We start from the raw sequence: 26,709 nt of genomic DNA, 5'->3' as shown, positions 1-26,709 counted from the left end.
GTATCAGTTAACAGGTTCATTTTGTTTTCAAGTTTAGGTTTATTTTATTTTATTTTTTAATATTAAGATTGGGTCCTGCTCAATTCTTTAAAATTTTTATTTATTTATTGGTTTTACAGAGAAGAAGGGAGAGAGAGAGAAAGAAACATTGGTTTGTTGTTCCACTTATTTATGCATTCATGGGTTGATTCTTGTGTGTGCTCTGGAGTCCAATCTACAACTCTGGTGTGTAGGGACCATGATCTAACCAACTGAACTACCTGGCCAGGGCCTTCAAATTTAGGTTTAAAAAAATCTTTTTGTTTTCATTTAATTTAATTAAAAAAAAAGATTTTATTGATTTATTTTTAGAGAGAGGGGAAGGGAGGGAGAAAGAGAGGGAGAGAAACATTGATGTGAGAGAGAAACACTGATCGGTTGCCTCTTGCATGCCCCCAACTGGGGACCTGGCCAACAACCCAGGTACGTGCCCTGACTGGGAATCGAACCAGTGACCTTTGGGTCTGCAGGATGACACCCAACTAACTGAGCCACACCAGTCAGCTAATTTTGCTTTAGAATATTATAAAACATTTTTATGATTTAAAAATCATATCAAGAGAGTAATGTAAGATCTTATTGTCATTCCTATGCTTTCTACTTTGTCTCTAACCATCTCCACAGGTAACCAAATACTTTTAATAGTTTCTGATTATCCTTCCTGTGTTTCCTTTTACAGAAAATAAGAATGTGTGTGTTTTTTCTCATGTGTGATGTTATTTATTTACTCATTCATGACTTAAATTAGAATATGTGGACCATCTTCTTGGGTTCTACCAACCTGTGTAGCTCTACACATTGCTACCATTTGTTAGCAGGGTGGCTAATTGTGTGTTCCTAGATTTTGTGAGTCCATGATGAAGAGAATAAAATGAAATGAGCCCATGTGTTTTTTTCATTTCCCTGAACTGAGCAGGCCTCTGTTCGAGTCCTGGCTATGTTGTTAATTATCTGTGTCACCTTGAATGAGTCCAATAACCTCTCTGCACATTAATTTTATCAGCTCTAAATTAGTAGGTTGGACTGGACAGGGAAAATCTTTCTTACTCTATTTCTGTATAGCTACATAGGATTTCCATTGTATGGGTATACCATGACTTATTCTAATAGATTCCTTGAATGGACATTAGATTTTCAATAATTTGCTATTACAAATAATACCGCATTGAATAACTATGCAAATGGTGTTTTCCTCAGGGAAAATTCATAGAAGTGGGATTACTGGCTCAGAAAGTAAATGCACATGAAGTTTTATGAGATATTGCCAAATTCTTCTCCATGGGAATTGTCCCATTTTACACTCCCATTAACAATGTGTGAGTGTCTGTTTAGACCCCATGGCCTCACTAACAGAGTATGTTGTGAAGCTTTTGAGTTTTTGCCATTCTAATATGTGAGAAATAGCATGTCATTGTGGTTTTCATTTGCATTTCTTTTACACATGAAGTTGGGCATCGTTTCCTAAAACTTAATAGCTGGTTATATAAACAGGCACACCTCAGAGGTATTGTGGCTTCTGTTCCAGAACCACCGCAATAAAGCGAAGCATCGCTATAAATCGAGTCATAATCATTTTGCTTGTGGAAGGTCTTGCCTTCAGTTTGTAAAAAAATGCAACATCTGTGAAGTGCAGAGAAGCTCAATAACATGAGGTATGCCTGTATTTTTATGTGAACCATATGTGTATTTTTTACCCAGATTCCTTTTGGGGTTTGGGCCATTTTTTAATATCAGGGAAATTGGTCCTTTATCTGTGAAACATTGTAAAAACATTTTCCTGTTTTGTTTTTAAACTTGTTTCTGGTGTAATTGAATTTATTAATTATTTTTTTTTTTTTTGCAAATGGATTTTGAATCATAGTTAGGAAGACTTTTTCCACACCCAGGTAACAAGGGAATTTGCCTTTTTAAAATTAAAGCACTTTATAATTTTGTTTTAAATTTTTGACCTGATCTGTGATCTATTTGGTGTTTATACTGGTTACTTTCTTTACAAATGGGTAGCCAGCACTACTTATTAAAAAAAATCCATCTTGTCCCCAGTGATATGAGATGCCATCTTTCTTATATACTAAATTTCCGTAAGTAATTGGGGCCTTTTCTGGACTCTTCTTTCTGTTTCATCTGGTCTGTGTATTCATAGGCCACGATACCACACTATATTAATTATTCATTCTAGGTATTTTTGAGATAGAGACTGCTCTGGGATGAATCAGAAAGCCAGAGTAAAATTAACAGTATTTGAAGAGTTCACAGGTGATTTACATATACATGGTCATAGAGAACACATGGCACAAGGTCTTTACTGTGTAAATGTCTCTGTAGTTTAGTGTTGCTATGTTGCTACAACATATTGCATGTATGTAGTGGCTGTTCTTCATAAAATGGAAATTAGGTGCTACAATATCGTAACTAGTAATCCTGTTTTCTCAAAGTTTAGTTTTCCTTTCAGGTTCAGTATAGTGCTAAAAAGATGATCTCATGAAGGCCGCTAGGCTAAGCCCCTGCTTCCAGGTGAACTTGAGCTTTTTATTTCTGTGGGGAAAATAGACCCTCCCCCCACCTTTTAAAAAGCTTTTTATTCACACTAACAATAGCAATTAAACAGCCACGCTTAACAACTCATCTGGATATTTTCCTGGTATTTCATCAGTTTTTGAAATAATATTGGGCCCAAGTTTTTCTGAATTGAGCTTGTTTTAAAGATTCTTTCCAGTGTACCTTGCATAAAATTTTATATTTTTGTATTTTGAATTGTTTTCTCAATTTCTCATATACAGAGTGCAAGTGACTAGGCTTTTATTACATATATATATATACACACACACACATACATACATAATTGTTGATGCTATTACGGATGTCCCTCACTCTCACCCCCACCCCCACTTTACCTCCCTCCACCCAGCCCCATGGGCTTTTACTTTTTCATTTTGATTTTTTTGTCCAGTGCATGCTTCTAAATAATTTATATTCCAACAGGAAAAGATGATAAAGGCTGCAACAGAGAAAAAAGGAGTGTAAAGAAGAATGTGGTGACAAAACCAAACAGTATCAAATCAATGTTCATTGCTAATGCCGGGAAGAAAACTATAGATGTGAGTTTTATGTTTTTCTTATATTTTGCTTTTTCCTTCGTGAAGAGAATTTAATATTTGATTATACAGACAATAAGTGCTCACTATATTTGAGCTCAAATATTTGAGTAATATTTTCCCAATTTCAGCTACTAAGTTGAATGTAGATTTCTAAGTGAATTTAGGCACCTCCGTGGTTGGAACTTGGAGATAGGAAAAAAAATTGAATCAAAAGACCGAACTGACTATGTTTATTTCAGTGATTAGATTTCTATCTAGGTGAATTTGGGCCACCCCAGTGGCTGGAACTTAGAGATAGGAAAGAAAATTGAGTCAAAAAGCTGAGCTGACTGTGTTTATTTTAGTGATTAGATTTCTAGGTGAATTTAGGCACCTCAGTGGTTGAAACTTGGAGACAGAAAAGAAAATTGAATCAAAAAGCTGAACTGAGCCCTGACTGGTGTGACTCAGTGGGCTGGGCATTGTCCCACAAACTGAAAGGTTGCTGCTTCGATTCCTGGTTAGGGCACACACCTGGGTTGTGGGCGTGTGAGAGACAACTGATCGATGTTGCTTTTGCATATCGATGTTTCTCTCTCTTTCTCCCCCATTCCCCTCGCTCTAAAAAATAAATAAAATCTTTAAAAAAAAAAAAAAGCTGAACTGTGTTTATTTTAGTGATTAACAGGAGGATCATGGAATGAGGACGGAAATAGAGGATGGGAACTGTAGGTTTGGGAGTTCTGTATACACGGTGGTTGTTAGTATCTGTGACTAGAAGATGAGCACTCAGAGTGAGGCCTGAAGAGATTAGATTCTTCCTTTCATAGACATGTGGTCTGGGTGAAAATGGGAAGTACAGGGCTATCTCATTCTGCCTTCCTTTATAACTTCCAGAAAGCTGTGGACTTGTCCAAGGATAATCTGCTCGGTGACGTTCTACAAGATCTGACCACTGAAGTAAGTGAATCTGGGAGTTGTTAAATATGCAGGGGACATGGCTGAGGAAACAGTTCAGTAATTATACAAAACAGACTGTTGCCAGAAGTTTTAAAAATGCAGTGACACCACCACCACCAAAAATCCAAACCAGGAAAGAACAACCCTTCATATTGCTTTCTTCTCACCATTTTAGGTGAGAGCAGTTTCCAGCTGCCATAAGCCATGCAGTTCTGCAGCTCAAGCTGCATGGGGGTATGTTTGAGGTAGTAAGACTGACTGCACACACGAGTCAGCTCGGAGAATGCACACTGCTTGCACTCAGTGGCTGCACGGTGTTCCCAAACTAGATTGAAGCCTGTCAGTCTGCACAGTGAGGCGTGAGATCCCTGTCTAGAATTCTGAGTGGGAGCAAAGGAAGAGCCAGTGAGCTGTCTCTTAGAGAACTCAGAGAGGCTCAGCTGTACCGGAAATTTGCTGTTTCACATAAAAGCTAAACTCTCATTTAGAGGTTTGCGTCTTTCTAAATGACCCTTGATTAAAATGACTTACACCAACACCACGTAACTCTAGTTTGACAGTTTTTAAATAAAATTTTCTGGAAGGGTAAGGGAAAAGTATGGCAAGTTTTGAAAAGAAAAAATTTGGTCACGGGTGGACTAAGTATCCTGGTTTTCTAGTGCGTCTGTGGCATTGTTGCTATAGTAACCGTAGAACATGAACGTAGATCTGTGGGGGGGGGGCAGGGAAGGAAGAAAATGCTTTGCTTATTGGGTTTCAATGGGGGAAGAAATGTACTTTTTCCATCTTCTGGTAAACCAAGCATGACAGTGAAGGTCTGTCTTACCCTCCTTTTAGACACCTCACATAACTCCACCACCTATAATAATACCAAAGAAGAAAAGATCCATTGGAGCTTCACTGAATCCCTTCTCTGTACACACCCCCAAGGTAAAGTGTATGGAAATGCCTTCAGACTTGATTTATGTTATGCTTAAAAGTTATTTTGTTGCTTTTTTATGTGAGCGAAATGCCTTTGAATTTGTTCTCGTTTTTTGTTTTAAATTAGGGCTCCCATTTCATTATATAGTTTCATGTATTTCATAAATAGCATGTGCCTGCTTTTATCATAGTAAATTTAGTAGTAAGTAGTATGTGTTTATTATAGGTATTACAACTGCGCTAAATGTAATAATTTTCCTCCTGGAAACAGGTATTTTTTTGTAAGCCTAGGTAACAGTAAAATAATTGAAGCTGTTACATTAATAATACACAAACCCAATTTATAAACGGGAACTGTCAGTATCTCTGGTCAGGGTAGGACAATTGGCATATATTTTGTATGCAGGTCTCACTGACTAAACACTTGAAAACATTTACAGGCAGTTCCTTCAGGAAAAACTGCTTCCCCTGTCTCAAGGAAGGAGCCTCGATTAACTCCAGTTCCTCTTAAACGTGCTGAATTTGTTGGTAAGTCTGATGTCAGGCAGAAGTACAAGTGTGTGGAGCAGCTTCAAAGTGCTGTCAGAAATGGAGGCCCCGGGAAGGAGGAAGTGGAGGCAATTTTGAAGGTATTTGTGACGGCAAGATTGAGTGTGAAAGCTTTGAATTCATAGCGGTAAAAGTTACAGACACTCAACTTGGAGCTTGCTGAGACGGGCGAATCCAGTGTGGGGAAAGGGTGGGCCACTGTGGCTGCGCGGGGGGCGCCTTTGTGCTCTGCGGCAGCAGCCCCTGATGGGAATGTGCGGTGATGCCTACAGGAGAGCCCCTGCCGGCCGCACTGTGTGCACGCAGCAAGGAGGAGTCGGGGGCAATAGGCTTTGAAGATCATGATTTCGATGAGCCCATGGAAACTCCTGAGGAGGTGGACGTGGAGCCTGTGGTCGCTCAGACCTGGAACCAAGAGAGTGAGCCAGCAGAGGTGGTGAAAGATGTGGCAAATCTTGGCAAAGGGACCACGTCCTGCTTGTAAGATCATTTTATGACTTTTCTGGCAAGTAGCGCCGCAACTACTGTTGGATTTTGAAAGATTTTTGAAAATGTGATTTTGTTGCAGAGGAGACTTTCTCCCGGATGTCTCTTGTTGGGACATGGTTCAGGAAGACGACAGCAGTTTCTCAGTTCAGGAAGTTCAAGTGGATTCCAATCACCTGCCACTGGTAAAAGGGGCAGATGAAGAACAAGTGTTCCAGTTTTATTGGCTGGATGCTTATGAAGATCAGTACAGCCAACCAGGTAATCATTCTGTATATCCGTAACACAGAGTAGTGCCTTTCCCTTAAATGCTTTAGTGATTGTAATTGGCATGATAAAGGAGCAACACTCAGTCACTGTAAAGTGCATGAGCAACCCGGATGGAGAGGAGCTGTGTGGGGGATGAATAATCCTCAAAGATGCTTGAAGTTTACCTTTGATGTATTTGAAGTTAGATTGCAGTTATGCACTTGAAATGAAATCGGCCATTAACTTGTTTGTTTATTCAGCAAATTGAGCACAGTATTGTATGCCGGGCACCAAGTTGGGATGAACAAGCTGGATTAATTCTTTATCATAATGGAACTTATATTCTGGGGGGGGGATATAGGCAATAACTAAGGTAAGTTGATAAGTGGTGTAAAGCCAGTTAGTTGGGGGATGGACTGGGGAGGCCTGTCTGAGGAGACCACCATTTGGCTGAGATGTGAGGTGTGTGCAGATCTGAAGAAAGAGCATTTCAGCCTGATGAACCAGTAAGCACAGAGGCCTGGAGAGAATGGAGCGGGCTTGTGTGGTTGGGTGTAGCACAGTAATCAACTGACAAGATTGGTAGAAAACGAAGTTGGAGATAAAGGCCAAGGCCAAATGATGAAGGCCGTAGGAAAGCGTTTAGATTTTACTTTAGGAGCTATGGGGCAGCAGTGGAAGATTTTAAGTGGGTGGGGTGGCAGTTTCATGGTTGGGCGTACATTTTAACAGGAACCCTCCAGTCGTGTGTGTGTGTGTGTGTGTGTGTGTGTGTGGAACCCTCCAGTCGTGTGTGTGTGTGTGTGTGTGTGTGTGGAACCCTCCAGGTGTGTGTGTGTGTGTGTGTGGAACCCTCCAGTCGTGTGTGTGTGTGTGTGTGTGTGTGTGTGTGTGTGTGGAACCCTCCAGTCTTGTGTGTGTGTGTGTGTGTGTGTGTGTGTGTGTGTGTGTGTAACCCTCCAGGTGTGTGTGTGTGTGTGTGTGTTGGGGCTGAAGCAGAGTAGTAGGGAAGTGTGCAAGTCCTGGAGATCAGTTAGTCTAGGGTAGGCTTGCTAGTTACTTGGAGTAGTAGTGGCTGTGGAGAGAAGTGAATGCATTTAACATGTATTTTGACATGACCTTGTTGACGGATTGAGTTAGGGTTGGCAGAAAGGAATCAAGAATGATTCCCAGCCCTGGCTAGCGTGGCTCAGTGGATTGAGCACTGGCCTGCGAACAGAAAGGTTGCTGGTTCAATTTCTGGTCAGGGCACATGCCTGGGTTGTCTGGGGTGTGGACTAGGTCCCCAATTGGGGCTCAGCGAGAGGTTGTCTCCCTTCCTTTCCATCTCTCTAAAAATAAATAAAATCTTAAAAAAAAAAAAAAGAATGATTACCACGTCCTCCTCCGAATGAGCTGGTACTGTGAATTCTGACTCACAAAAGCCAGGCGGCTGTCCAGTTTCCTTTTGTGCTCCTTTGAGTCCTTCTTCACTGCAGGGTTGGGCATGACTAGGTGTGTTGGATTACTAGAAAATACAGTATATACCCTTAAAGAGTTACTTCTATTTAGACCCATTTCTGGATCTGAGGGTAGATGCAAACTGTATTTTTCAAAGTGGTTTCCTGGAGGCTACATCTGGTAATGAAAATAGAGGAGAGTGTCATGTCAGTGAAGCAACTTAATGAGTAAAAAGGGTATTAACTGTCAGACTTGAAGACCAGATTTACCTTTTAAGATAACCAGGCATTGACTTTAACTGGAAAAACCTTAATGATCTCTCAGAGGGGAGGGAGAAGTGTTAATATGTTTCAGCTTATCAGATACTTAGAAAGTCTTGCAAAGCCACTGGAGGAGCAAATTTCCATGTGTTAGTTTCTTAGATAAAGATGTAAGAAATCTTAGAAATGGTATCACATCTACTTTAGCCTAGGGCACGTCAGTTTGGTTAGACCCTCTCACCTCTTTGACTACTTCTGTTACTTGCCAGAGGACAATGGGTTAAATAAGATGACTTAAAAAAAAAGTCCTTTAATTTCAGAGGGTTGAACAGTTTCATCATGATAGCAGGTAATGATCACTGAGCCTTGGTGAAATCAATGCTGCTAATAAAAACGAAGTACTCCCAAAGACCCCATTATTGTCTCTCACTTTCTTACAGATTCTAAGTCAGTCAGTTGTTGCTGAATGCTCCATAATTATGAAAAGAATCTTACTCTTTGCATATGGGAAGATATCCTGTCTTCATTATGACTTTTTCAAGGTTGAATAATCCTGACTGCACCTGGTTGCAGCTAGTAACTTTGCGGGGGGAATCTAATCTTTGTTTACCATGATCTTTTTGGTGGCAAATGAGGCATAAACAGTGTCAAATGTGTTGCATGAAGTGTGATATTAGTTTGACTGTAAAATGAGCTATTTGAATCTTTGAATCCAATATTAGGGTCTTTATTTTTCTTTGCTCGGAATTTTGTTTTTTCATCTCTTAACTGTTGTAAGGATGACTTTTAATTTTCTGCACTACTGTGATTTCTTTTTAATCATCCCCCGTCCTCCCTTCCCTCTCCCCTATCACCTCCCCACCTGCCTCTTTCCCTTAGATGAAAATCACAGAACTCTTACAAGAATTTTAATCATCTGCAGAAATGAAAATTCTTAGATGGTCTTATTTCTACTAGAATGACTGACAAAAGGAAGCACTGATGAGCTATCTTGTGAAACTGGCGTAATTGGCCTTGTGAACAGTAGCCTTTACATGTGTCAGAATTTTCTTAGTGTCTCAGACAAGGGGCCATGTTGAGTGGCTCTGTTGATTACTGCCGTCTAATTGTTCATGGGACTAAGGATTTTGCACAGTTATCATCTCTTAGATTGACTGACCAATCTGTGGAGTCCTGTCTTGACAGCCAGTTTTCATGAACAGTGACTTACTATCTAAAAAGGCTTGTTTTCACTTTGTAGTATATATTATAGAGGTATCTGGAAAGGAGCGTATCTGCTGAGTTGGTTATTAGACTATTTCTTAAACTGGAATGGAAGAGAGGAACATTATAAACACTGCGGCCCTGGCTGGCGTGGCTCAGTGGATTGAGCGCTGACCTGCAAACCAAAAGGTTGCTGGTTCAATTCCTAGTCAGGGCACATGCCTGAGTTGCGGGCCAGGTTCCCAGTTGGGGGCACACGAGAAGCAACCACACATTGATGTTTCTCTCCCTCTCTTTCTCCCTCCCTTCCCCTCTCTCTAAACATAAAATAAATAAATCTTTAAAAATAAATAAATAAAATCTTTAAAAAAATAAAGTAAGCACTGAATATAGCTAGATGTCCTAAGTAATCTTTGAGATGGAAAAGGTGAAATAGGAGGTGGTAGTTGAACCCTGTTATGAGACATTTATTATATGGAATAAATCATATGAGATAAATTGTCTGATTTTACATTTGGAAAAATAGTTTTCCTTAGCATATGAATGTTAATTTTTATCACTAAGTACAAGTGCTAAAGAGGAGTTTAGTGTTAATTCTCAGAGTTCCCACAAAAGGTTTAAATGAGATTTGTTAGAAAATGGTTTGCTTCTTTGTTTCTCTTAATCTGGATAATCTTGCTTCGAGGGAAAATGTGTTTTGTGTTTTTTACCCAACACCTACTTAGGATGTGACCATAATTCCCCAGGGGTTTGTACACTGGCCTGGGATGTCTCCCTAATAAACAAGGTTTGTCTCTATTTACCTGGATGTCTCCCTAATTCTAGGAAAAATGTTTACACCAAGAGTCATTCTGTCCCCTGTCCTAGTAGTCACAGGTTTTGCCAGTGGGTATTGTTGTATGACATAAATACTGAGTAAAGAAACTGATGTTGGGGACTGGACATCAGGTAGAAATTTGCTGTAAAAAATAACATCATGGAGGCATGTATGTGTGGACACATTTATTGAGTCTTCATACTGCCCCTTTGATATAATTGAAATTTTTTCATGGTTCTCTGATAATTCTTTTAGGTGTAGTATTTCTGTTTGGCAAAGTTTGGATCAAGTCTGCTGAGACCCATGTGAGCTGTTGTGTCATGGTGAAAAACATTGAACGAACACTCTACTTCCTTCCCCGTGAAATGGTAAACTTCAGTGATTCGCTTTTCATCCAAGTGCATTCTGTGTTCTGCCGCCAGCCCTGTTCTTCAGCAGCTTTGTTGCTTTTTTCTCATTGCCTGCCTAGTCGCCACTGATTGCCTGCAGCTCCTTTAGGGTTTGGGAAAAGTAGAGAAACGAGGTACATCTCTGTTTTTCTGTTTGGTAGAAAGTGTGAAAGACAGTAAAAGTGTCTTGAGTTTTAGTATGTGATCCTGCCCCCCCCCCCCACCTCTCATTTCCATAGTAATGGCAGTTGGGAATATAATGGCTCTAAAATGTGACATGGAGTTCGGCCCAGTGTTTATGCTTTTGCTGTATAGGCAGCAGTACCATTTCCTCTGTAGCCATTTAACAGGGTCAGTTCCATTTGCTCCTCCTTTTATATCCACACTCCCTTTCTGAAGCCAACCCCTCCCCATCTGAGTTGAACTGTGAAGATTCTTGGTCAGGATTTACAACACTCTTCTCCCAATTTGTAGGACTGATTGATCATCTTTATCTCTGGTTTGCTTTTGTGATGCCATTGGGAAGAATTGAGCACTGGGTTCAGTACATTTTTGGGTCTCTCTATCTTTGAACTCACCTGTAAGATTGTTTGGTCAAATGTTTAAAGGAGTGAATATGAAAATTGATTTAGACTTGGGTTTCTGGAGGTTAAAAAGATTCATGTACAGATAACTCTTATTTTTTTTTACCCTCCCCTTCCCTCCATGGGGGAGCAGAAAATGGATCTAAACACAGGGAAAGAAACAGGAACTCCAGTTACAATGAAGGATGTTTATGACGAATTTGATGAGAAAATTGCAGCAAAATATAAAATTATGAAGTTCAAGTCCAAGGTTTGTATTTGGTGGTAATTTTTTCCAGCTCTAATTATTAGTTGATTGTTCATTTGCTGATTTAGCAAATAGTTGTTGCATAGCTTCTGTGTGCAACATGCCGTCTGTGGCTGTAATTCATTGAATAGAAATATCTTAGATATCAATGTAAAACCAGTATGTTAGATTTGTGAAAAAAATTTTTTATTTCTCTTTAAACTGCTTATGGACTAATGTTCATTAATTTGAATAGAAAGATTAGTCATAGCAAAGTAATTGCTCTCAATACTTGAAGCATGTCTTCTGCTCTTATTCCCAGATGGAGAAGGAACTGTTCTGATCTTGCGCGTATTAGTTATTGCCAAGTTGTCCTAGTCAGAAAAGCCTGAGGCTTTATCTTTAAAAATTAGAGACTCTGATGCTATTCTGATAGAATAAAACTCTTCTCTTTCTGTAATACATATTGATCAGTGGGGAGATAGTGATTTTGTGAGATAATCAGTGCCTTTGGCCATCAATATGGAGGCTGTAACTCACTCAACATATTGGCTCTTCACAGTGATTGCAGTAGAGGGTTGAGTTGCTGAAGACAGGATTAATGGTCTTAACGATTTGAGCTTTGAATCATGGCTGATGGATCAAGTCTGTAAATTTCTAAAAGCAATGTGGTGTAATGGTGAAGAGCGTAGGCACTGGGACCACACACCTTGTGCTTTTAAGTCCTACCCCTACTGCTTTCTAAGTGTTTGTGGCCTCGAACAAGTGCTGAGTGACTTCTGGGCCCGTTTCTTCCCCCGAGAAGTGTGGACTTATTTTAAGAGTTGCTGGAAGGGTTAACTCAACTAATTCATATTAGGTTATCAGAACATTTCCTGGTACATAGCAGGTGCTCAGTAAATATGAACTATGATTATAATGCTAATGATGAATTTTTCTAGCAAGACGGGGTTGCTTAATATTAAAGAGTAGCCAATGACTTAATGAATTAACATTGTAAAATGTTTAAATCTTTTATTGCCCTTTTTGAATGCAAGTATTTCTAAGTTCTATAGTGTCTAAAAGAAGTGTTTTTAGCATTTAGTCACTGGGTGCTTTAGTCTCAGTTGGAAGGGGAGACTGGTGCCCCTTTGGCTTTATTTACCTTCATGTCCCTTAAGGATGCTAGATTCCTAATGATTAAACACAGGGACATGCATCGTGTACGTAGCCCTTGACAATTTATTTTGTGAAAAGTTTTTGTTATATCAACAAGGAACAGACTGACAGTCACCAGAGGGGAGGGGGGATGGGGAGAAGGGGGACAAAGAAGGGGAAGGTCTAGTCAAGGAACATGTATGAATGACCCACGGACATGGACAACGGGTGAGGATTGACTGTGGGAGAGGGGGGAGGGGGGCGGGACAGGGGAGAGCAATGGAGGAAAAATGGGACAGCTGTAATAGAACAACACCAAAAAAAGATTTTGTTAATGTTTAAATGTCTGTTTACCCAGATAGTGGAAAAGAACTATGCTTTTGAGATACCTGATGTTCCAGAAAAATCTGAGTACTTGGAAGTTAGATACTCGGTATGTCAAATAAAGAAAAATACTGGGTTTTGGTGGGGATGACATTGTTCTATTTTTGAAATTTCAGTTGGCTTTCAATTAGTATTCACAGAACTCCTTAAGCCCACAGTTAGTTCACTGAGGTGGACTTACAGTAATGAATAATTAAAATGGATAAAAATGTAAATACATAGACTACAGATTGTACTGCTTTCCTCTGCACCTTTGAATAAATAAGCCAAAACTGCACAGCAGTTTGTCAGGTAGAATGAATGCTGCACGATGGAGTTAACCATCATTAGTCTGTTGAATGTCCCTTCTGGGCAGTAGAAAGGCGAGAGAGGAGAGCGGCAGTAGTGTTAGGATAGTGCTGCTCTCGCTCCTGCGACAGGCAAGGTCATGGTTGTGGGACATTAATTCATAGGACCTTAACCTCTTTTTACCTTTGTTCTAGTGTTTTGATCCCACAATGTTGCAAAAGGGAAACTTAAGAAATGTTTTTGACAGTGGTGATGAAATGTACCATGGAAGCATTTTGAATGAGTCCCATTCTCTTGCTTTTTATTCTTCTAATGCAGTGGTACTTATTTGGCTGTTCTTTATCAGCAAGGCATGTATGGCTCTGGACAGAAGCTCTCTTTTGGGGAGCTTCTTGGCCTATTTTTCTTCTAATGGGTGTCATCAAGTTGCATTATTTTGTCATTGTGAATTGTTTTTGTTTCCTACTGTGAATTGTTTTGGATTCATTTGTGGCAAATTACATTTCATATATATAAAAGGAGTTTCTTCTGGTACTTCATAGAGAGGCTTTTGTTTATTTCAAATAATAGACTTTGGAAAGTGTGAAGTAATAGTTTTAAACAATAAAGATTTTTTTTTCTTATTTACCTTCTTCAGTCCGAAATGCCACAACTTCCTCAGGATTTGAAAGGAGAAACTTTTTCTCATGTATTTGGGACTAACACATCCAGCTTGGAACTGTTCTTGATGAACAGAAAGATGAAAGGACCTTGTTGGCTCGAAGTAAAAAATCCACGTAAGGGAAATTTGACTTTCAGAATCCTAAGTAAATTGCTGATAGATGTGGTTTTTAAAAGGGAAATTAGGGAATTGGTCTGTTTGTTTCAGTGTGTCCACTTCCTTTTTTATGTGCTTTTTCTCAAGGTTTTCCTAGAGTGAGTATAGAGAATATGTTTGGGATCACTTTATCACACTGTAATGCCAGGCAGTATAGTCTGAGGGAGGCCTTAGATAGCCCAGGTGGCATTTGGTCACATCCCTCATTGTGCTGCTGTCAGTGTGGACTTCTGACCTGGCTGATGTGGCCCAGCTGTTCTTCCTAGTTAACTACTAACCTCTGAAGGAGGGTGGGTATCAGTGCCCGGTGTGGATAGTGGTTGTTTGATCACTTACCTCTTTTTTGGTATTTGCATCTGTGATACTCTGTTTTGTCTTTTAAAAATAATTTTTTATTTGTTTATTTTATTTTTAGAGAGAGGGGAAAGGAGAAAGAGAGGGAGAGAAACATCACTGTGTGGTTGCCTCTCACTGGTGCCCCCAACTGGGGACCTGACGTTCAAGCTAGTCATGTGCCCTGACTGGGAATCGAACCAGTGACACTTGGCTTGTAGGCCGACGCTCAATCCACTGAGCCACAGCAGCCAGGGCTTGTTTTGTCTTTACAAATATCTTAAAAATGTTTTGTTATTTCTCCAAGGCAGTGATTTGTTTTTTAAAAACCTATTTTGGGTCCTGGATTATTCAGAAAATCAGATGGAAGCTGTAGACCTATTTCCAGGAAAATGAGCATATGTGTGCGCACACACAAGGCTTTGCTTATAATCCAATAATGTGGCTTATAGTTAGTTAAATGTTGTAAGACATTTTTATTAGAAGATGGAATTGAAGCCCTCAGTCAAAGATGTCTTAGTTATAATATTTTTTTCTTTTTCGATAAATGGCTATTGATCTGTTTTCTTTTTTTCTCTTTTAGAGCTCATAAATCAGCCAGTGAGCTGGTGTAAAGTTGAGGCAATGGCTTTGAAACCAGACCTGGTGAATGTAATTAAGGATGCTGGTCCCCCTCCACTTGTGGTGATGTCTTTCAGCATGAAGACACTACAGAATACAAAGACACATCAAAATGAGGTAAAGAAATAGGACAGAGTTTGTACCTATGCCTTAGATGCAAATACTTGCTTGAACTTATATAACTTTTCCGCAAGGGAAAGCTGTTCTTTTGGAAGGGGAAAGAATACTAATTTACTACCAAACTCTTTTAAAAGGGTTAACTTGCTGGACTTATTTTTATTTTTTGGTTTTTAAATTTTTTATTTTGGAGAACTGTAAATGGACATAGAATAATTTAATGAATTCCCATATACCAATCACTTATATTCAGCAGTTAACAAGACTTTGTCATACGCGTTTATTCCCCCTCCTCCTTTTCCTCTGGAAGTAGTTTAAGGCTAATCTCAGACGTTTGTATCATTGCATACTTTTGTATAAGCCTCTCAAAGCAAGTGTGCTTTCTTGTATAATGCCATTACCACACCTAAAAATGTGAACAGCAGTTCCTTGATATCAGCTAAAATATCCAGTCCATATTCACATGACTTCTTTTTCTCCAAAATGTCTTCTTAACATTTGGTTTAAATGAATCAGGATTCTATACAAGGTTCACAGATGGTGTTTAATTTTTATGTCTCTTGAATATCTTTCAAACGGGAGCAGCTTCCTCCCACCCCGTACAATTCTTTAAGTGACTTTGATTTATTGAAGGATAACTGTTGGTTGTCTTAAAATGCCCTGTTTTCTGTGTTTTTTTTTTTCATTTGTTATGTTATTGGACTTATTCCTCTATACCAAGGGTTAGCCAACTATGGCCTGTGGGCCAGATCTAGCCTACCACTTGCAATCCCTAATGAAACAGAGGATCTAGACACTGATCACCAGTGGCTGCTAATGTCACTAAACCCGAGAGAACCACGCATAATGTGCCTGTGCCTCTTGGTAGAAGTAGTCAGTACCACTGCTCATGTATTCTTGCCAAAAAATTGTACCTGAGTTTGATCAAACCTTTAGATTTAAATGCGAATTGATAGGCAGTACAGAAACAAAGGACCGTGTTAAATGATATTATTGTGATACAGGCAGCAGAACCCACACTATGTGGGTTCTCCATGGGACAAATGACCCAGCTTCTTCGACAAAGAAATTGCAGGGAAATAATAGGTGTCTGTGCGGGTTCTACTTACAGTTTTATTTATCAGCCCCTTGAAAAGTATGGACCTTATTTGGTAAATAAATTTAAAATAGTTGGGAAAACATGAAAATTTGCATCCTGCCTGGATATTTAATGATTTTAAGGAATTAGTGTTAACTCTTATTAACTGAAATGATTGTGTTACATTTTTAAAATGTCTTATTTTTTTAAGTGGTGGTCAACAGGGTGAGATTTTGCCCTAAAGGCGACATTTGGCAATATCTGGGGACATTTTTGGTTGTCACCACTTTGGGATGGGAGGTGGGAGGGGCAGTGCTATTGGCCATTAGGGGTGCATTCACAGTGCATAGGATGGTCCCCACAACAAAAAATTATTTGGCCTTAGATGTCCATAGTATCAAATTTGAGAGGTACATGCTGAAATATTTCTGGATAAAATGATAGGTCTGGGCTTTGCTTCAAACTAATCTGGAGGGGAGGCAGGAAGTGGATAGGGCTACAGATGAGTAGAGGTGATTTTATTATTCCATTTTTTTATTTATTTAAATGCTCTCCTAATAAAAAGTTTAAAATATTCATATGTACCACAGCCTGCATCTTTTAATATTCTTGGTGGTTTTGTTGAGAACGCAGAACACGTAGTACGTGTTTGATAAGTGATTTTTGTCCTCGTTTGCTTACAGGTTATTGCCGTGGCAGCTTTGGTTCATCACAGCTTTGCGTTAGATAAGGCGCCCCCACAGCCTCCCTTTCAGTCCCACTTCTGCGGTATGTATTCTGTTTACCTGGTTTACTAATGGCTTGATTTTAGTTTTGCTTATTTTTTTTTTTTTCTCCAACTGTTGGATCAGTAACTTGGTCTTTTTTTTTTAATGTTTTCAAGAGTAGTGAGTGTTTTATTGGATTGGTTGCCTCTTATTCGGCGGGTGTGTTTTGTTCTAAGAGAAGTCAGGAGGCAGTTTGATATCTTTTTTTTTCTGTTCTCATGGTTAGTCTGTTGGAATGGAGTGGTTTTTTTTCCTGGGTCACAGTTACACTTTAACCAGTTTCTTTCCAGTGATGTCATTCCAAAAGCCCACTGTGGGAGCCTGACCAGTTTTCTGTGATGAGGGAAGCTGCCAAGGAGTAAATGAATGTGTAACCTATTTGGGAGGAGTTACAGTAGGATCAAATCGCTGTTGGGCTGTGCTATTTGTAAAATTCAGTGTGTGAAGGAAACAAGCCCACAGATTTTGCACGCCCAGAGTCAGTCTCCAAGGATCATTCTGGAATATTCCATAAGAGTTTAGCTAGTTAACACATTGCATACCGGGGTATTTAAATAACTTTTAGAAATGACGAGAATTCTCGCCACCCGTACGCAACGTGTTAAGTAACTACTTTTTTTTTAAAGGGGGGGGACCATAATACAATTGATCCTAGATTTTTTCCCAGCACAGAATCACATGAACTGGGGTAGCATCTCCTGCATAGTCTCCTGAGTGTTAGGAAAGTGGGACTAGGGAAACAAGCACAGAAGGAAGTATGCTCCAGTGTTATTGTGGAGTGCACCCTTTTTTCCTCGTTTTATTGAGAAATAATTGACATACTTCACTGTGTAAGTTTAAGGTGTACAGCATAATGGTTTGATTTATATATATTGTGAAATGATTACCAAAGATTTACCCTTTAAGTAAGGTGAAGTACATGGGAAAAATGGTGAGAATAACCTGGAAAATATGTGGAAGAGAGTTAATTGTTTGTTTCAATATACATTTATTTACCCCCTCCTCTGTGTATGTCACTCTGTGAACAGCTGTTGTGAATGGCAAGGAACTTAAGGTGAAGGAAGCTTTGGTCATCTTTACTTTTCTAGCTTTGTGAAGGTTGAACTAAGTTTCTCTGTTGTATGCTGGTTGAAGCTGCAGTGGTGGGGCATTTCCTTTGGGAAAGGCTGATAAACATCCTATATCTCGACTTAGATGGAGAGCGAATGTTAAGCCATTTTAACAATTATAGGGACTTAGGGTTCTGTTTGGCTGTTTTTTTTTTTTAAGATTTAATCTTTTAAACTTTTATAAAATTGAGATAGTCATATAGCATTATATTAGTTTCAGGTATACAACATAATGATTTGATATTTGTATATGCTGTGAAGTCACCATAGTAAATCTAGTTAACATCTATCACCGTACATAGTTATAATTTTTTTTCTTGTGATGAGAACTTTTAAGATCTAATCTCTTATCAACTTTCGAATATGCAGGGTATAGTAGTGTTAGTAACTATAGTCACCAAGCTGTACACTACATCCCCATAACTTCCTTATTTTATAACTGGAAGTTTGTACATTTTGACTCCCTTCTGTCATTTCACCCACCCCCACCCCTGCCTCTGGCAACCACCGATCTGTTCCCTGTATCTATGAGCTCAGTTTCTTCTTGTTTTTAGGTTCCCGATATAAGTGAAATCATATGGTATTTGTCTGCCTGACTTATTTTACTTAATACAGTGCCCTCAAGGTCCATCCATGTTGTCAACACATGTCAAGGTTTCCTTCTTTTTATGGCTGAATAATATTCCAGTGAGTGTATATGTGTACACACACTACATTTTCTTTATCCATTCATCATTGGACTCTTCCATGTCTTGACTGTTGTAAATAATGCTGCAATGAACATAGGAGTACATGTCCTTTTCAGTCAGGGTTTTCATTTTCTTTAGATAAATACTCAGAAATAGAATTGCTGGATGATATTACAGTTCTATTTTTAGTTTTTTGAGGAATCCCCATACTGTTTTCCATAGTGGCTTCACAGATTTCCATTCCCACCAACAGTACGTGAGAATTGCTTTTTCCCCACATCCTTGTTATACTTGTTATTTCTTATCTTTTTTATAATAGCCATTCTGACAGGTGTGAAGTGATTTTATTATGGTTTTGATTTGCATTTCCCTGAGAATTAGTTATGTTGAGCACCTTTTCATGTACCTGTTGGCCATCTGTATGTCCTCTTTGGAAAAATGTCTGTACAGATCCACTGCCCATTTTTTAATTGGATTGTTTGGTATCATTTGATCTTGAGTTGTATTAGTTCTTTATATATTTTGGATATTAACCCCTTATCAGATATATGATTCCTAAATATTTTCTCCTGTTTGGTAGATTGCCTTTTCATTTTGTTGATTGTTTCCTTCACGGTGCAGAAGCTTTTTAGTTTGAAATCGTCCTGCTTGCTTATTTTTTGCATCTTATGCCTTTGCTTTTGGTGTGAAATCCAAACAAATATCACCAAGACTGATGTCAAGGAGCTTAACACGTATGTTTTCTTCTAGGGGTTTTATGGTTTCGGGTCTTATGTTCAAGTCTCGAATCCATTATGAGTTAGTTTTTGTGTATGGTATATGGTAGTGGTCCAGTTTCATTCTCATGCATGTGGCTGTCCAGTGTTATCAACACCATTTCTTGGCTCCTTTGTCATAAATAAATTGACACGTACACATGCGTGTTTATTTCTGGGCATTCCATTCTGTTCTGTTGATCTGTGTGTGTGTTTTTATGCCAGTATCATACTATTTTGATAACTATAGCTTTGCAATATAGTTGAAACCAGGGAGAGTGATGCCTCCTGTTTTATTTTTTTAAAAAAGATTTTATTTATTTATTTTTAGAGAGAGGGGAAAGAAGGGAGAAAGAGAGGGAGAGAAACATCCTTGTGTGGTTGCCTTTCACATGCCCCCAACTGGGGACTTGGCCTGAAACCCAGGCATGTGCCCTGATTGGGAATTGAACTGGCGACCCTTTGGTTCACAGGCCAGTGCTCAATCCACTGAGCTACACCAGCCAGGGCCTGTTTTATTCTTTTTCACGACTACATTGGCATTTGGGGGTCTTTAGTGGTTCCATAAAAATTTTAGGATTGTTTGTTTTGGCTATTCTTTTGAGGTCCAACAGCATGACCAGTGGAAATACTTTATTCTCTTTAACTCTTCAGAGATTGGGGGGAATTTATATTTAAGACAGTTTCTATTTGGAAACATTCAATGTATATATACTTGAAATTGGCTAAGATATGTGCTGGAATCTATTTTTTTCCTTCTTACAGTTGTGTCTAAACCAAAGGACTGTATTTTTCCATATGCTTTTAGTGAAGACATAAAGAAAAAGGTAAAGACCTCGTTATTTATTTCTTTTAAATATGAAATATCTATTTGTTTAGATTGAGAAAAGGAGGGTGATGTGGATTAGTAGAAACATTATTTTATGTTAATTGATTAGCTCTATTTTTGCTAGATTGGCATTAACCCATTAAAATGTGTTAAAAATGTAAAGCTAGAAACATTATTTAGCAAAGTTTAAATGTTTCACCACCTGAAAATAGTGGGGTTCTACAGTGTATGAACAGATGGATGGGCTCAAACTCTCCCTTAGGTAGCTTAACAGGAAGCTTTTCCAAAATGCACAGTCATGTGATTGCTGTTTTGGGAAACTAGGGTAGAGCTCTGCACTCCCCCTTCCCCGGCCCAGCTTAAAGGAAGCGAAGTGAATGCTGTGGATGCTAAAGGGACATGTATTGGAAAGCTTGATGTGGGCCTGTCCCAATTGATCAGTGATCTCTCAAGTCTTAGTGTACTCTGTGAAGAAGCTTACTCCCAGTATATTCCATGGGTCCTTAATAAAATGAGTGGGGGTAGTGGGGGTTGGAAAATATAGTGAATTTTTCTCAAAAGTAAACATTCAATGTAAAGGATTTCTTTTTGAGGGAGTATGATTTGTTGTTTTTTTTTTTTATTTTTATGAAATGATGGTGTTGGTAAATGCGTGGGTTTGTTTTGTTTTGTTTTTTAATGTTCTTACTCGGCAAAATTTAGTTAGCAACCTTGTCAAGTTCTACTTATTTTAAATTGGCTTGAGAAGTCCAGTAGCCTGGTGGTACTATTAGACCGGGCTGTTATTTGTGAAGTGCCCTGAATTACCTGTCCAAGTAGAATGACCTAGGAAAATTCATTCCATTAGAGTCAAACTAATGTTTTTTAGCCAAGCTAGTTATAGAAAACATACAACCATCAACTTGCATTTTAGGAGAGTCTTAATAAATGGATCTTTTGAATACCTGGTTTGTAGTTAGTAATTCAAGTGGAAGTCTTTTGTGTGAAGATAGGTTTTATTTATATTTAAGATACTTATAATTCTTAAATGTTTGCTTTTAGTCTTGTTTCTTATTTATAGATTCTTATACCACTATTTGATATTAATTTATACATGGTATACATGAAGAGTGAAGCTTACCAGGGGTTATATAAGAAAGTAGGCAATGTTTTTGATAGGTACTCTGATTTATGTGCTATAAAACGTGTCCATATGCACAAGCGTGTCCCTGTGGAGGGACATTTCTGCACTTGGTAGTGCTCAATACTTAAAATTTTTCTTCATTCACAGTCTTATTACGAGTATGAGCTCCTCAGAGACTATGTAAGTAAGGCAAAGCCCTGAATCAAGAATTTCATTGCTGCATTTAGTTTTGAGCTAGGTGGTTTCTTTTAACCCTAAGAATTCTTACCCTGCTTGAACAAGGAACCAAGGCATAGTACTTGAGAGTAAAGAGTAAGTGACCGGTTTGTTTTTATCTAACAGAAAGTGAAGGTTGAGATTGCTGCAACAGAAAGGACACTACTAGGTTTTTTCCTTGCAAAAGTTCACAAAATTGATCCCGATATCATTGTGGTAAGTAGAGTTTGATCATGTCGTGGGGAAGCTCTTCAGTCCTTAGTTCTTTTCAGTGTCACTTAATTGGTACATTTTGTGCAGCATTTAAGAGTGAACAAACCTCATGGACTGGTGGGAATTGCTGTACTTGCTGCTAACAGGAAGGAGGAAAAAAATCCCAGCCCACTGCACGATAGTATTTTTTCCTCTTAACAGAAAGGCAACTCCTGAATTATTATTGAAGTTTATGCTACTCCAGTTATTTTCACTTAAAAGACCACCAGCCTATAAGTTAATAAACTTCGGTCCGCTGTTATCTGTAGAATTTTGGTTTAGTGGCCCAGCTGTGTAGCAGTCACAGGATTTTAAGTATATGAGCTCAGTGGATCTCCTGGATACATTTTCTTTGAGAGCTTAGAGCAAGGAATCTTTTTTTCCCACGAGATAGCAAGATGGTAATTCAATGAGTTGTCTTTGCCCCAGTTCTTTGTGTGTGTGTGTGTGTGTGTGTGTGTGTTTACTTTTTATTTTGTATGGGTTTTAGGTGTACAGCTTAGTGGTTAGACAGCCGTATACTTTACAAGGTGTTCCCTGGTATTTCTACTACCCGCCTGGTACCATACATAGTTATTACAATATTATTGACTATATTTCCTATGCTTACATCCTCGTGACTATTCTGTAACTACCAATTTGTGCTTAAATGCCTTTGACCTCTTTCACCCAGTCCCCTAACCCTCTTCCCCTCTGGCAACCACCGGTTTGCCCTGTGTTTTATGAGTGTTTCATTTTTGTTTGTTTATTTTGTTCTTAGATTCCACATATAAGTGAGATCATATGGTATTTGTCTTTCTCTGACTGATTTCACTGAGCATAATATCCTCTAGGTCTGTCCATTTTGTCGCATTTGCCCCAGTTTTTAAGAGTCATAAAGCAACATTTTTTATGTTTCCTCTGGCCTTCCTTAGTTTGTAAGCTCCTTGATAGGAGTCCTTCCTTTTTGTCCTACTGTAGGATATAAATGCCTATATTTTAAGTGTGCCATTGGTAATTTGGTCACATTGAAGCCTTGCAAACATGTTTGCCATATATTTCTCTGCATTCTTTTTTTGCTGTTGGACTCCTTTCCTGACAGTGGTGTAGCCAGAGTACCGAGACCCTTTAGGGTATTACCAGTGTGTCTGCATGCACTTCTTTTCTGGTCTTTCAGGACCTATGTGGAAAGTGCCAGGAAGATTCTGTTCACAGTGCCCTACTCTGGAGCTCAGACTTAGCACTAGCTCTCACTCAGTCTCCGCTAGTAGTCTCTCTCGGGCCCCAAGGACATGTCATGGCGCCTAGGGTAGCTGGACTGCCATAGAATATTAGAACCAGATCTGTGAGTGAGAAATCCAAACTGATGTAAGACAGAATCCTGACATGGGTCTAAGTCCCTAATCCCAGGCATGATAATTAGAAAATGAGACATCTTCATGTCCTTTAGGTGTCTTAATAGACAAAACTGCCATAAATATAAACCAGTATGTATTTTTAATTACAATTAATAACAAGTAAATTTTATTGATGTGATTTATTTTAAACTTTAGTTGTTTAATAAGCATACGCAGTGAACTGTATTATTCACATTAGACATGGAAAATTTGGTTGCATTTTTGAGATATTTCTACTTGGTATAGTTTTGTGTCCTTGTTTTTTTACAAGTTTCTTATTTGAACTTTTGGGTGGTATTATTTAATTACTTTGTTGCACATTGATTAAGAGCCTAAGTCCGTAGTGTTTGAACTCAGTTCTTTAGGAAGAAACTACATACAGTTCCTGAGTTTTCCAGGAGTATATGTAAATTCACAGAATACGAACAGATTCTCGTTTTTTAAGGAAGTAAAATAGAATTATTTGAGTACAGCTTTTACTGATCACAGAAAAAGTGTGGACATTAAAATTTGCATTTGCCTCTGAGACTGTGAGGCATGAGCTGCAAATTAAAAGACATTATATGAGCCTTGCATCAAATAGGATGAGATAAAGTATATTCCAGCGATCTGCTGAGCAGCCTTGTGAATGTCAAGGCTAATGAATGCTGCTGCTGAATAAATTCCTAAAGAAGAAGGAGTCGCAATCGGAGGTAAGCTCATGATGCCTTCAATTAGATACCAGAAAAAGAAAGGGCAAATAAATTCTGTGGATGTGAAGATAAATAATTAATTTGCGTTTGATATGTTATTGGCTGCCTTTTTTTGACTAGGGTCATAATGTTTACGGGTTTGAACTGGAAGTGTTACTGCAGAGAATTAATCTTTCCAAAGTTCCTCACTGGTCCAAGATAGGTCGACTGAAGCGATCCAACATGCCAAAGCTTGGGGTAATTGTAATTTTCAAAATCTTGCTTTCTTATTTGACTTTTTATATGCTTGGACTAGGAATTGCTTGTCTTTTGATAGGACATTTTAACTTGGGCACTAAACATCTTTTCCTTTGAATCCAAGATTTTACTGGTAAAAGCCACTGGCAATTTTTAAAATTAGCTATTAGAATGTAGAGACAGCACGCATATGTTACCTCCACATCAGCAGTACCAATGCACTAGCCCTTAGAGCAGAGCTGCTGGGCTTAGCAGTCATCGAGTGTGATCATTCAAGGGGGCGAAGGGAAGGAAGACTGGGAGGGAGCTGACATTGAATGCATAGGAAGGCAGTGGGCTAAGTGCCTTCTGTGTGAGTTACCTTTCACATGGGTAGCAGAACTTGTTCAGAATCATAGAGCTGGTAGGGGGAGGAACTGAGATTTTTTTTAACCCAGGCCCATGTGACTCTTTTAAAGCCCACGCACCTTTTCTACCTGCTTGCTTCACTTAGGGAGATTTTGGTGGGTTTGTAATAAAGCACCTTTATTTCCTAAACCTAATGCGCTCAGTGCTTGAAATCTTATTTTAGTTATAGTCTATAAATAAAATGGGCATGTTGTCTCATCAGAGAACCTAGGAATCTGTACCTTTTATAATGCTCTCCAGAGGATTCTACTGCTCTAGATTGGAATTGGAGCCACGGTTCTTGCTTCTTTCCTTATTCGTATCTTTGAGGTGATAGAGTAGTTATTAACACTTCATCAGAACACTTGCTTAAACTAACTCCGTATCCTCTTCAAGGTGTTTTTTATATAGCATCTTCTGGGTGAGGTTTGCCCTGACCACCCCACTTAAGACACAGCTCCCCCAAATTCCTTGTTCCCCTTATCCTGCTCTACTTTTTCCCTTTTCCATATACTTGTTACCCCTAAAACTGTATAATCTTATTTATGGTATCTACTTTTATTGTAGGAATCTTTTCTGTTTTGCTCACTGCTATGTCTGAGTACCTAGAAAAGTGTCATTCAAAACTATTGCATTGATGTCTGGATGAATGGAAGGATGAGAGTTTAATCATTGTCATTTCGGGGCTAGCCTCAAAGCAAGTTAGTACAAAATGTTCTCAGTGTCTGCTTTTCCATGGAAGTTTCTTTTTGTTCACCCCTTGTAGGGCAGGAGTGGATTTGGTGAAAGAAATGCTACCTGTGGCCGAATGATCTGTGATGTGGAAATTTCAGCAAAGGAGTTAATTCGTTGTAAAAGCTATCATTTATCTGAACTTGTCCAACAGATACTGAAAACTGAAAGGGGTGTACTCCCAATGGAAAATATACAAAATATGTACAGGTATGATCCTGGATGCTTTAGAATTTGTCTTGAAATTAGCAAAAGCAAGATGCGAGTACCATCCTTGGGAGTGTGTGGTGCTACGGGGGGTGGGGAAAATTGTCTTCATGTTAGCACCACCATCTCCATTACTTTAATAATAATTTGAACTGTTTTGCTTTTTGAATTATTCTAATTTGATCAGTTTATCTCTATCTCCCTCACTTAACACCATCTTGATGTTTCCTAAGAGCATTTTGGAAATTGATGTGATATTTGTATTTCCACCCTTAATTCATTAATTCAAGGATTAGTGTAAATATTTTGGAAATATAAAAACAGAAATCATTAAGTTATTTAGCGATATTGCTCAATTATTTCTTTCTTCCATTTTATTCAAGTAAAATTGATATAAAATGTATATATTTAAGGTGTACAACTTGATGTTTGATATACACATACAGTGTGACGTATTCACCGCAGTCAAGCTAATTAACTTATCCATTACCTCACACTTACTTTTTTTGTGTGGTGAGACCATTTAAGACTTATTCTCTTAGCAAGTTTTAAGTATACGATACAATATTATTAACTGTAGTTACATTGCTGTACTTCAGATTTCCAGTACTTACTCATTTTGTGTTATCTGGAACTTGGTGCTTGGTTATTTCTTAAATAAGGTTACTTCTACCCCTTTGGTCACTTCTCCTTGTTTTCTGCCCATTTCTCCTGAGTCCTTGGACAGGTTCTCTTTCTGGCTGCGCTTCTTCTCTAGGTGATCTTACCAAGTCTCAGAAATTTCAATACCATGTGGGTGCTGATGCCTTCATGCTTTCAGCTTAGACCTGCATGCCTTCAGCTTAGACCTCTCCCCTGAAGTCCAGGCTTCTGTGTTCACCTGCCTGTTCTACTTGGTATCTGATGTGAACCTCCAACTTAACTTGAGCTCCTGGTCTTCTCCGCTAGGTTGCTCTTGTAAGTCTTTCCTTTAGTAATGTTCACTCTTTATTTTTCCAGTACTGCTGGAAACCTCTTAAGTCATCCTCAGCCCCAAACCTCGTAATTCCTTTCTCTGATATCTCACATTTGATCCATTAGGAAATTCTGAAATCTCTATCTTTAATACATGTCTAGATCTGGCCACTTCTCTTCCATTGAACCCACCCTGGTCCAAGCTACTGCCCTCTTTCCCCTGGGTGACTTTCCCAACCTCAGAACCAGATTGTCCTGCTAAAGTTAAGTCAGAGATGGCACTCTGCTCAAAATCTCCCAGTGACTTTCAGAGTAATAACCAGAGTCCTTATTTTGACTTAGAACAGCGGTTCTCAACCTTTCTAATGCTGCAACCCTTTAATACAGTTCCACATGCTGTGGTGACCCC

At 38.8% G+C, this 26,709-nt stretch overlaps 1 protein-coding gene across 1 annotated transcript in view; it reads left to right on the top strand.

Moving 5' to 3' along the window:
* Positions 1-26,709, top strand: part of POLA1 (DNA polymerase alpha 1, catalytic subunit) — a 280,884-nt gene that overhangs the window by 12,257 nt on the left and 241,918 nt on the right. The window contains exons 5-20 of the mRNA XM_090264342.1: positions 3,022-3,137; positions 4,014-4,076; positions 4,914-5,006; positions 5,438-5,525; positions 5,819-6,026; positions 6,115-6,293; positions 10,257-10,369; positions 11,108-11,224; positions 12,696-12,770; positions 13,647-13,785; positions 14,743-14,897; positions 16,659-16,743; positions 20,061-20,122; positions 21,590-21,679; positions 23,904-24,020; positions 25,174-25,349. Of these exons, the coding sequence (XP_090120468.1) occupies positions 3,022-3,137; positions 4,014-4,076; positions 4,914-5,006; positions 5,438-5,525; positions 5,819-6,026; positions 6,115-6,293; positions 10,257-10,369; positions 11,108-11,224; positions 12,696-12,770; positions 13,647-13,785; positions 14,743-14,897; positions 16,659-16,743; positions 20,061-20,122; positions 21,590-21,679; positions 23,904-24,020; positions 25,174-25,349 (1,876 nt within the window). The remainder of the gene's footprint in view (positions 1-3,021; positions 3,138-4,013; positions 4,077-4,913; positions 5,007-5,437; positions 5,526-5,818; positions 6,027-6,114; positions 6,294-10,256; positions 10,370-11,107; positions 11,225-12,695; positions 12,771-13,646; positions 13,786-14,742; positions 14,898-16,658; positions 16,744-20,060; positions 20,123-21,589; positions 21,680-23,903; positions 24,021-25,173; positions 25,350-26,709) is intronic.

Source organism: Furipterus horrens, unplaced genomic scaffold (assembly GCF_987537825.1).
Source record: "Furipterus horrens unplaced genomic scaffold, mFurHor1.1.pri manual_scaffold_17, whole genome shotgun sequence".
Lineage (NCBI taxonomy): Eukaryota > Metazoa > Chordata > Mammalia > Chiroptera > Furipteridae > Furipterus > Furipterus horrens.
Note: the sequence above shows the minus strand (reverse complement) of the source record. Positions and strands in the feature narration are given on the sequence as shown.